At 44.4% G+C, this 12,183-nt stretch overlaps 1 protein-coding gene across 1 annotated transcript in view; it reads right to left on the bottom strand.

Moving 5' to 3' along the window:
• DNAH6 (dynein, axonemal, heavy chain 6) overlaps positions 1-12,183 on the bottom strand; it is a 267,936-nt gene that overhangs the window by 13,652 nt on the left and 242,101 nt on the right. The window contains exons 69-71 of the mRNA XM_015423720.1: positions 8,461-8,588; positions 2,471-2,656; positions 1,049-1,121 (exon numbers count right to left, since the gene is read on the bottom strand). Of these exons, the coding sequence (XP_015279206.1) occupies positions 1,049-1,121; positions 2,471-2,656; positions 8,461-8,588 (387 nt within the window). The remainder of the gene's footprint in view (positions 1-1,048; positions 1,122-2,470; positions 2,657-8,460; positions 8,589-12,183) is intronic.

Below are 12,183 nucleotides of genomic sequence, written 5' to 3'. Positions count from 1 at the left end.
TAAAATTAAAAACAACAACATACAAACCTGACTTACCCAAACCTTCCAAGGAGATGCAAGGCCATTGTTCACATTAGTGTTTGTCAGTCATTGTCATGATTTAATTTTATGGATACTTCGGACATATAGAGAGGATGAACAAAAGGAGACGAAACAAGCATATGGGGGGGGGAACCCGCAGAGATGAAATATATTGTGAACTTAATCAAGCTTGCATTCAGGGACACTGAACCTCTTAATATTAAATGCTGCTGAGAGAATGGGGGAGGGCAAACAGCTCTGAGCTTCCAGAGGCCTCTGGGAGGGCAGGGTATAACTTTGAATAATAAATAAATAAATAATAAATAAGTCAAAGGTGACTTGACAACACTTCACACACACACACACACACACACACACACAATTTTGAAAAGGACACAGGTTGGCACATTTCCATAGTCTTTCCCTTAACTGGTGTTTACGTTGAATACCTGCCCAGTCAAGGTGGTCTGGGGTTATGGTGATAGTCTAGAGTTTAGGTCAGCGAGAATGAATGCCATCTGCTTCACCTCTCCCATTTTTCTTTCAAAGAAGATTCTCTCTCACATGCAGACATGCATCGATGAAAGAGATGTCCCCCTGTCTTTGAGGGCTATTGTGAAGGTGACTCAGTCAGTAATCATGCTGGGCACAAAAATGACAGAGATTAAGTACAGCACGCTCACGTGGATGTGGGACTCTGGATTAGCGTCTGCATTGTTGCCTGCATCCCTTTGGGCCATTTCAGTTAAATGCGGGCCCTACATACTGAATCAACCTCGATGCCCACGGAAAGGGAAAGATCCCCTGACGCTTCATCAATTATACCTGGCAACGTGACGCTCACGTGGATGTGGGACTCTGGATTAACGTCTGCATTATTGCCTGCATTCCTTTGGGCCATTTCAGTTAAATGCAGGCCCTACATACTGAATCAACCTCGATGCTTTCTGTTTCTTAGCTCTAGGGAAATATCAGTAAGGGTTTCACATTCCAGCATCAAATGACATTTGTTCTCATTCATGTTTACCTGTCAAAAATCCTTGGGGGAAAAAGAAGCCAGAGATCCAGAATGATTTAGGTGGACCCCTTTTGAGCCAGAACTAAAAAAAGAACAGTTTGATATACGTTAGGCATCGAATCTGACATTCCATTTAACTTATTAAAGAAAAGACTGGCATAATTTCATTTACATCGAGGGGCACTAGAACCAGGTTTGGCCAGAATTCTATTTCTCCATCTAAAGAGATATGGGCTTTTATTTTTTTTTAATTACTATTGGCCCCGATCCAGAACCCCAGAATGTGGCATAATGGCTGTGAGATCTTCTCCCAGGGTCAGTCAGCTCCCACACAGACGCAGAAGCTGGAGAAGTCAGGGTCTCCACATCATTCCCTTCCAACCCTGAGAAGCAAATTGGTATGAAGAGCTTCTGAAGAGGGGGGCCCAGCATCTCATTTTCAAATGTCTGAAATCAAAGCACCTGCCAATGCTCAGCAGCCTCTGGGAGCCTTTGCACAGAAGACTGATTTGTTTAAAGGCAGGTCCATGCCATTTACACCTGGAGGGTGTCAGCAGTTCGGTATTTTAACGGCTGAATCAAAAGTGCGCCCGTTTCCCCTGAAAACTGACACTCGCATTGCTGGACGGCAAAGCAGTCTCGTACCAAGGGAAGAACAAATACTTATGTGCAGGAGTTTTTGCAAACACAGAGGTGGCTCTTTTAACCCCCCCCCCAGGTAAATTAATTTAGGCGGAACAACAAGGTTGGTGCTGTTGACCCTGCATTAAAGAAAATACTGGCTTTCCCAGGGAGGCAGCAAGATTTATCCCCTGGTTTGTTTAATGTGCATTATATTCGGCACTTACTAAAAAAGGAAAAAAGAAAAAAGGAAGCCAAGTTACAGAAACTACATTTTGCACACTCTTCCAGGCACTTGTCTATATTTCATAAGAACTTGTCCCTTTCTCTCTCTGAACCTCTTATCCCTGGGGCATTTTCTCCTCAACCCCTCTTACCCACTTCTCCCACGCACATTAAGTCTCTCTACCCCATTCTTCCTTGTGCCTGGAACTCAGTCTCCAAACACCTCCATGGTGCCCACTTCTCTTTCAAATCCCTCCTAGAAACTTACTTGCACGAAGCCTTGGGCTCATCTAGCCACGCACAAGTGCATATTATTCTCCCAAGACACCTGCCACAGTCTCTCCCCACCGTCTCCCCACTGTTTTCCTCGGGGCAGACAGCTGTTTGCTTCTGTCATGGCATACCTCTACCCCTAAAGAGGCATCATTTATGTAGATGCTTCCCGGTAGAAAGGGTCAACGCAAAAAGTGAACGTGAACAGAGGGCTTTTACTATCTTCCCTAACAGCAGCCCCCCAATCTTTGCAGCTGAAAGGTCCCTGGCAGCCTTGCCACATCCCTTTAAAAACAGCATTTATACACTTACATCTACAAAGGCTGTCCTCAGCACAAGGTCCTTCACCCATCCTCCCAAGGGCTTCAGTGATGGGTAGGCTGCGTTGGCCCACAGGGTGGGTACCTGGTTATTCAGGAAACTGTGGTACACTCTCTCCATCTCTTCTGACATCACCACAAAACCCGCAATGGCTTTGTTGAGTGTTTCTAGTGAGTTCTGAAAGTTAAAAAACAAAAAGCCTGTTTTGCTTTGCTGTGGAATGCATGATCGGAGCCTAAGAAGAGCCCCTGGAGCTTCTACTCCCTTAAATCCAAGGGAGAAAGAGTAGAAACCCTTCGGTGCTGAAGCACAGTTGCGACAGCCATAGAAAGAAATGTAACCGCTATTCAGGCTGCCACCAAATCCCCTCCTAAAAGGATATGATCATAATTGCCAGGTTGCAACCCAAAGACCCAGATTTTAAATTCCAACACTCACAACTCTGGGGGATCTCCAGTCATACCTCTCACCTCTTCCCTCTGCAGTCCAACATGTCTGCTTACCAAGTGGGAACTTAACATGGCTTGGATCCCACAGTAAATCTCCACTGTCAAAAGAGATTCTGTCAGTGGATCGTGTCTTTCTCACTCCCAGTGCAGTCCCAAATCATTCCCAAAATGTTGCTCTTGAAGGGCAGGGGTCCCCAAGGAACACCATGAGGCGGCAAGGTAAGTGCCACTTGGTAACCCTATCTGGAGCAGATGGGAATAGCCCCCCCCATTCATTAGCAGAAATTTCCTGCAGGAGTCAACCCTGTTTTTGCACAGATGAGAATGAGGATGAGAAGTACTGGGAAAGGAAGTCCTTGCAAGGATGAATTCTCCTCAGCCTTGACTCCCCCTCCTCCAAATGTCTCACTCCAAATCGCAAGTAGAGTAAGGACGAAATGTTTGACAGCTGCCTCCAGACATTACAGAGTACATGGGTTGGGCCTGGGGTCCCCATCCTGTGTCCTGATAGCCACACACGACTTGCAGGTTCTCCTCAGTTCCCACGCATGCAGTGCCTGCTTCAGATAATTGACTGTGGTCTGCATGGAGAAGGGGCTTCCGCCTTCCCATTCCCATGCCGTTTTCCTGACCTGCTTATGGTACTGGGGGTGTGCTATTTGTCCTGTTGGGGAAACTCACGCATACGTCCGGAGAATTCCCCAGCAGGCCAAATAGTGCCCCACCAGGCTGTTTCAAGTCAGGAAAATGATGCTGGGGGAGAGGAAGGATGAAGCCCCTTATTTATTTATTTATTTATTTATGATATTTTTACCCCACCTTTCTGCCCTTACGAGGGCTGCCAAGGTAGCTAGAAATTTAATGTACAGGATACAATTATAAAACCGTTAAAATCAACTCCCCTCCCAAACATACATCATTAACACAATTTAAAGAGAGTTGAAAAGACAGAGTTAAAATAACACACGAAACAGTTAAAATACATGCAAAACATAAAAGCATGGGCAAGGCACCACAATCAGAACTGAGCACCATATGCTCGCAGGAATTGAAAGAGAACCCACAACTCATTTATTTATTTATTTATTTATTTATTCATTCATTCAATTTATACCCTGCCAGGTGAGGGGGGGGGGACCCCCAGGCTCAGCCTCAGTACTCTGTAATGGGAGAACCAACCATTCTCACTCGTATCCTAATCCTGACTGTATTTACCTGGAATTAAATCCCATTTATTTCAACAGAGCTTCTTTTGAAGGAAGTGTTAGTCTTAAGATCACTCACCACCTTGGACTTCTAGTCTTATCATCTCCATGGGTACGTGACACGTCCCCTCCCTATTTTTTTTTTATGTTAGACCAATGGATAAAGGAACCTTTGCTGCATACCTGATCAACACAACAAGTCTCTATTTAATTCATTTTGGAGAAAATATATAGACCTTCATATTCTGTGGCCAGTTTTTCTACTTCTCCGTCCCAGTAGCTTTCAGTGGGTCCTTTTAATTTTTTTTTAAACAGAACACCCAGCCTGAAGAAGAGCTCCAGGAAACTGAAAACTCACTCACCATTTTGTGACCAGTTTGTCCATCTACAGTCTTAGTAATATTTTGAGTTATCTCAAAATGCTTTAAACAAATGAAGCCAGTAGACCTTTTTTGATTGGCATTAGATATGATCTGTGATCACACATGACACAACCAAATTCGCTGAGAAACAAGGGTGAAAACTCCCTGTCAGTAAAATTATATGCCTATAAAACTATTGTGATATTCTTAGAGCTGCTCTCCTATGTTGTCACCCCTTTCTCTCCAAGGTTACAAGAGCATTTTCAGCAATGACAGAAAGAAAGAAAGAAAGAAAGAAAGAAAGAAAGAAAGAAAGAAAGAAAGAAAGAAAGAAAGAAAGAAAGAAAGAAAGAAAGAAAACAAACCATTATGTGGCTACACAAAAAATCTTATTCTCAACTTGATGACTACAGGGAATGTTGTGAAAATGTTATTGCATTCTATGAAAGCAACACTTCCCAAACACAACCTCTGCAGTGAAGTACAGCAGCCAGCAACTGCTGAAGCATATGTATATATCCTACTCCCAGCTTAATTCACAGTGCTGGGAAGAAGCCAGGTAGAAGGAATTTATATTATCCAACTTGCAGGTGATAAGGAGTTGCTGAGCAGGAGGAATCAAATAAAAGCCGGGATTCAGAGGCTAAGAAGGGACAGACGCAAGAAACAAAAAGGCTGCAGAAGAGTTTAAGCTGGCAGCTCACATGGGAAGGCTGAGGCCACAAAGGGCAAGGAGAGGGAAGCTGAAGGATGAATGCTTTCTGGAGTTCAGAAGAGAGGGGCTGGTGCTGAAGCCAAGAGCAGGGGGCAGCTATGGGCAGCCAGAGTGGGGATCTCCTTGGGCTTTTCACTGCATCTGGAAGATCTGAAGGACCTTTTTTTTTTTTTTGGTTCAAGTAGCCCCATAAAATTTTATTGGCAAGTGAGGCAAGGACAAAATGCAAAGCCCTTCTCTGCAAGCTAGAGTACTAGAATCCTGTGGAACAAATTGGATTAGATGGAAGGAGACAGCTGCTTTCTCCCACTACATCCCTTTCCCTTCTTGGTATCAGAGCGTGATCCATGTATGCTTAGCAGTGTGATAAGCAAAAAAAACCCCCTACAACAAAACAAAAAACCAGCAAAAGCTGACCAGCTAAATTCCTGCGGCAAGAAAGACAACAAAGGAGGGGAAAAAAGAGAAAAAGGGAAAGGGAAAAGAAGGAAAGCAAGGCCAATATGTCAAGTCCTCTCCCTTGGCTGACAGACCCAAGAATCATCCGGAGATCTGACAGTGTTCCTTTAATTAGTATCAGTGGCTCATGAGTCACCTTTCCTCATTATTTCAAAAGCCTACTGTCTGCCTCTCTTATGTAAACCTCGATAACATATGTTAAGCTTAAGCAATCTAATTAATCAGAGACTGTCTTTGAAGAACCTCTCCTTTCATTCCTCGGCAGAAAAGCGGCCAGAAAACATGACTGGATACAAGCAATAAAGACCACATGGAATTTAATTTTCTGCAGATTCCTTGGAAGTTAGCACTCTGGAGAAGGTGAGCCCTAAGAAGGTTTTCCTGGGAGTTAAGCCCCACTGAATGAAATGGGGCTCTCTTCTAGGGATATCTGCTTAGGACTGCTCTGTCAGATAGCCAACCCGCCCCTACTTCCTTACACAAGTACATCCCTATTTACACCTGTCCAGAGTTCAAGTAGGTTACAAGCAGGCAATTTTCATGCCATGAAATATTCAAAGCATCAAAATATTTTCTCGATGATGCCTTGTTTCTTTTCAGAGCCTGTTTTTTTTTTTAAATGTCCCCAAACATTTAAAGGACAAATGCACAATAATTGTCCTAAAGGATAACTTGCTGACAACTCAAGACTGTCGATATCGTTGACACACAATCTGATATGCTGATCTCATCTCATTATGTCAACCTAGCTTTGCAGAGCAGAGTGACCTTAAATTCTGAAAGGAAAAAGCATTTCTTAGGAGAATCCTTAAAATCCAGATCAGGCTTCAATGACATCAATCAAGGAATTCAAAGGCAGGCATAAAGTTTCTGCAGTTCATTTCAGTATACACTTGTAAGTACCATGGAGTTTTCATGTACAGCTAGAGCGTCCACCTGACGTGCTTACATCATAAGAACGTAACAGCCTGCTAGATCAAGCCGGTGATCCTTCTAGCCAAGCATCCTGTTCCACACAACAGCCAACCAGTTCCCTAGAAGGCAGACAGGGCATAAAGGACAAGGCCCTCCCTTGCTGCTGCCTTCCAGCACTGGTTTCATAGCTTTGCTGCCTCTGAACATGAATGTTCCCTTCAGTCACTACGGCTAGTACCCATTGATGGTCCTCTCCCCCAGGTACCTGTTTAATTCCCCTTTAAAGCTATCTATGCTCGTAGCCCCCTGAGATGAACAGCCCAGGCTAGCCTCACCTCTTCAGATCTCAGAAGCTAAGGATCGGCTCTAATTAATACTTGGATGGGAGACCACCAAGAAACACCGGCAAACAACCTCAAAACGTCCCTCGCCTGGAAAACCCGACGGGATTGCCATACGTCAGCTGTGACTTGACAGCAAAAAGAAGAAGAAGAAAAAGAGTTCATTCCCTTGGACACCAAGGCTGCCTTCATAACACAAAATCCTCAAAACGACCAGGCCCACAAGATTTGCAGCCATCAATGATGTATCAGCCATGCATTAACCCACAACCAAATGGCAGGATCCAGACACCCGAATGGTTTGGGGACCACTGCTCTACCAGCATCTGTGGGGAGTCAGAGAGCACTGCAGAGTTTCAGTCATCCCACGTTCTCCTCTTCTGTGTGCACGAGAGTGCAAAGACAGGGCAGTTGGCAGTAAATAACCCAGATAATGATGCATTTGGGGCCATTTAAGTGTTCATTATAAGCAGGGAATCAAAAATATGATTTGATTGCTTCTGATGTATGTCTGAGTTTGCTGTCATATGAGAAGAAGAAGAGGAGGAGGAGGAGGAGGAGGAGATTGGATTTATACCCCGCCCTTCACTTGGAGTCTTGGAGCGGCTTACATACTCCTTTCCCTTCCCCTCCCCCACAACAGACACCCTGTGAGGTGGGCGGGGCTGAGAGAACTCTGACACAAACTGCTCTTTTTCAAGGACAGCTGTGCCGGAGCTTGTGACTGACCCAAGGTCACATCGGCAGGTGCAAGTGGAGGAGTGGGGAATCAAACCGGGTTCTCCCAGATTAGAGTCCGCACACTTAACCACTACACCAAACTGGCTCTCTACACCAAACTGGCTCAGCTGAAGTGGGGCCATGTCAGGTGATAATTACCCAACCTGAGATAAAATCTTAACCAGGGTCACTAGTCAACCAGACCTATGGAAAGAATCCTTTCAGTCTGGATGTACAAAACGGAGAGCCAGCATGGTGTAACAGTCCAGAGTGGGGGACTCTAATCTAGAGAACCAGGTTTGCTTCCCCACTCCTCCACATAAAGCCTGCTGAGTGACCTTGGGCCAGTCACAGTTCTCTCAGAACTCCCTCAGCCCCGCCTACCTCACAAGGCCTGTTGTGAGGAGAGGAGGGAAGGTGATTGTAAGCCACTTTGAGACTCCTTGGGGTAGAGAAAAGCAGGATATAAAAATAAACTCTTCTTCTACCTATGAGGATGGTTACATTTTCCCTACAGTATTCTTTTAAAATTGGCATTGGTCAAAAAGCGTGCTGCCTATTGCACTGACTGTATTGTCACATAAGTTCCTCAAAAACCCCATCCCCCTGGCCTTTCTGCCACATCCCTCTGTGGTTCCTTGCATTAAGCTAAAAGCAAAAGCTCCTTGGAGCATCTTTCGTGACATACTGCTGATGGTCTTAACATAATGAGGTTGCCTTCCATCACAGTGGCTCCTGAAAAAAACTATGGTATATCAATAACATCAACAGCCATGCTGACGAAGGGGGGAAAACTATCTGAATTATTATTATACCCTTAACAACTTGAGAAGGCCGTTGAAACGATCCACTTCTTGTCCAAGGACAGTCGTCAAAGAGTCCACTCGCCCTTTGTCATCCTTGACAAAAAGGCTTTCCGCAGCAGTGTCCATGTCAAGTTTTTCTGCAACAGAAATACAGTGTGGGTTGGTTAAGAAAAGGCCTATTCATACCCTTGTTGTAAAATTAGAAAATATCTTCCATGACTGCCAACTAATGATCCACAGGGGCCATATTCCCAACCAAACAAGAGTTGAAGGCATAGTTGGTCTTCAGGGGAGCTAAATTTGGCTTCACAGGGCTTGGTAATATTAGTTCCCTGATGTTCTTTGTGACAGGAATCAAGGGTGGGGGATCACCAACCAGATTTGTACCACATGTATTGTCTAGCTGAGCCCTGAAGTGCACAACAAGGGAAGAGTCCGATAAAAGCCTACTTTTATGTTCACAATGCAGAAAAAGAGGTTAAATAGGTTTTTGCCTGTGCCTTAGCTTGCGAGAAAAGGGTTGAATTGCATAATAGTTTAAACCAGGGCTATTTTGGGGCAGGAACGCACAGGAACGGAGTTCCGGCTGGCTCCTGAGTTGGCCATGCCCAGCACGAACTCATTAGCATAATAAGCCGCACCCAACAGCAGAAACTCATTAGGATTGGCTACATTAGGGGTGTGTGGCCTAACATGCAAAGAAGTTCCTGCTACAAAAAAAGCTCTGGGGTTTGGACAACAAACAAGGTAAACAGAATAAGAAGCAAAAGGTTGGTGTGGCTGGATGAGCACACTTCTGGTAACATGTGGGTGTGGCCTAATATGCTAATGAGTGGTGCTGTCAGGGGTGTGAACCAATATGCTAATGAGTTTCTGCTATTGGGTGTGGCCTATTATGCTAATGAGTTCCTGCTGGTTTAAACAAGGGGGAACCCACAAGGACATGCGGAGGGCATCTCATTCCCCCCTCCCCCACTATTTCTTCTTTCCCTTCCCTGAAAGCTTCCATAGCTTCTCCCCTTTTCCTGCTTCCTTTTCTCCTTTCCACCAAACAGCAAAACTACCTTTATCTGTCCCTCTGTCTTCAGATTTCCCTTCCCCTCCTTGGCAGCCTGTACTTAGGAAAACCATGGCACAGTTGTATGGTACCAGCCACCAGGCCAGGGCCACTTGCTACTCAGGAACCCTCAGGGACTTGTGGGTGTTCCACAGATCTGTGGTCCGGGTGCCCTTGCCCAACAAAGACACTTGGTTGAAGTCCGGGTGAGGCAGTGGGCATCAGTGTATGGCCTCCCTGAGGTTGCTGTCACTCACCTATTAACCCAAATAATATGCCAGGGAACCTCTCACAACCAGTTGACTTGTCTGAACTGTGATTTGTTTTTAATGCTTATTACTGTGTTTCAAATTCTTAACTGTATTTATTGTATTATTACATGATGTTACCCACCCTGAGCCCACTAGTGGGATGGGTGGACTAGAAATATAATAAATAAATAAATGCCTTGCTCGGGTTTTGCAAACTGAGGGCCATAGCTTCCTTTATTGAGTCACTCCAACTCATGTTGGTTCTGCCTCTTTTCCTGCTGCCAAAAATAAAAATGCCCCCTGCACACCCCTCATCACAAAATTTTTGTCTACAGACGTATAATAAAGAAAAATAACCAAGAAGAACATTCCATTGTCTTTGCTCTCCTTGCCAAGAACACTGGGAGGCAACAATAAGCTTACTGAACAGCTGGGTAAAACACATATTACTATACTTCTACAATTTGGTAGCATGTTATGATAGACCACTGATGCTTCCTGTTCCCAGGCAGATTTTCCAACCAAAAATATATATTTTTTGTTCCTCTCAGAGACTGAGCTGCCCTTCAGTAGCATGCATTTCTTCTTTATTTTATACGCTTTAACTGTCCCACCCTGTCACAGATATTAGTTTAGGCTTATGACTCAGCACGGGAACTAGAGGGAATACAGGAGCTCTCTTGTCTTAAAATACCCTCATGAAATGGTAAAAAGGTAAAGGTAAAGGTTCCCTTGCTCGAAAGCCAGTCGTATCCGACTCTAGGGTTGCGGTGCTCATCTCCGTTTCAAAGCCGAAGAGCCAGCGCTGTCCGAAGACGTTTCCGTGGTCATGTGGCTGGCATGACTAAACACCACGGCGCACGGAACGCTGTTACCTTCCCACCAAAGTGGTACCTATTTATCTACTTGCAATTTCTTGCTTTTGAACTGCTAGGTTGGCAGGAGCTGGAACTAGAAATGGGAGCTCACTCCATCATGCGGCACCCGGGTCTTGAACTGCTGAACTACTGACCTTCCGCAGTCTGCAGTTCAGCGTCTTAACCACTTGAGCCACCGCAGCTCCCATGAAATGGTACATGAGGCAAAATTAACTTTCAAAACCGAATAAAGATTTTAATAAACTGGCAGGGAAAATATAAAAATGCGGATTCAAAGTACAGAAGTTGCTGAGGTAAAACTTTCTAATATATACATAACTGAGGTTTTTGAACATACAAGATAAGTTTTTGCTCATATATTTCAGCTGTTACACAGAATCTTAAATACAGTTTCTTTAGAGAACAGCTTTGTCTTAGTGCTTCTAGGTTTCTCCCTTCAGAGATGTAGGTTTTCCCTTTAGCTATTATCACTTTCCAGTAACTCTTGAGGTGTCTAAGCTCTTCCCCTTTATCACAGACCAGGGTTCTCTTCCCAACCCCTTCCTACTGGCTAGAAATTATTCTTCTTTTCCCTAAGAAGCAATAACTCCTTTTCCTATTTGGCTTGTCTGAGAGTTCTCTCTAACTCCTCAAACCTCCTGCCAAATTCCTCTTCCAGAACTATATGTCTGTATAAGGCAATGCTGTAGCTTCCTTGACTGGGAATCTGAATTCTCCCCCAGAGTAGTTTTAATATATCTTAGACAATGGAGTCCCTCTTCTTCTCTCTATAGTATTTTTCCCACTATTGCTTGACAGAAATCACTGATTTCCAAAGTCTCTTCCATCAGAGGCCAAACCCTCAGGCTACTGATCCAGACATTAGATTTCAGACAAAGACAAAAAGTGACTCAAAAGGCGAATGAATCCTTTCCCTCCAGCTCAGCTGTTTTATTCCCTCTCTAAGCTGATGCTGACCAATCAAACAGCAGCCAATCACATAAGCTCTTCTCTCCAGTGTAGATTAACTCATAACCTCCCTGAATCTCTGTCCCAAGCAGCATTTTAAAAACCTGCTTTTCTGTGCAATTCTGTCACACATGTACAAGCAAATGGACTGGAAATATACCTCTTTATGAGCAAGACTGAAGTCCATTAGCACCTTAAAACCCAACAAGATTTCCAAGGTATAAGCTTTCAAGAATCAAAGCTCCCTTCATTAGATGCAAGTAGGAATGTATCTGTCAAAAGGAGATTTGACTCTCAAAAATGTGTGTGTGTAAAGTGTCAAGTTGCAGCCAACTTATGGTGACCCCAGCAAGGGGCTTTCAGGGCAAGTGAGAAGCCAAGGTGCCTTCCTCTGCAGTCTACCTTGGAGGTCTCCCATCCAAGTACTAACCAAAGCTGACCCTGTTTAGCTTCTGAGATCTGATGAGATTTGGCTTTCCATTGAAAACTTATACCCCGGAAATAAGGTGCTACTGAACTCCAGTCTTGCTATTCCACTGCAGATCAACATGGCTACCCTCCTGAAACTTACTTTTTTTCATAGCAGTTGAAATGCTGA

Source organism: Gekko japonicus, unplaced genomic scaffold (genome assembly GCF_001447785.1).
Source record: "Gekko japonicus isolate JY-2015 unplaced genomic scaffold, Gekko_japonicus_V1.1 scaffold48, whole genome shotgun sequence".
NCBI classification, from domain to species: Eukaryota; Metazoa; Chordata; class Lepidosauria; order Squamata; family Gekkonidae; genus Gekko; species Gekko japonicus.
Note: the sequence above shows the minus strand (reverse complement) of the source record. Positions and strands in the feature narration are given on the sequence as shown.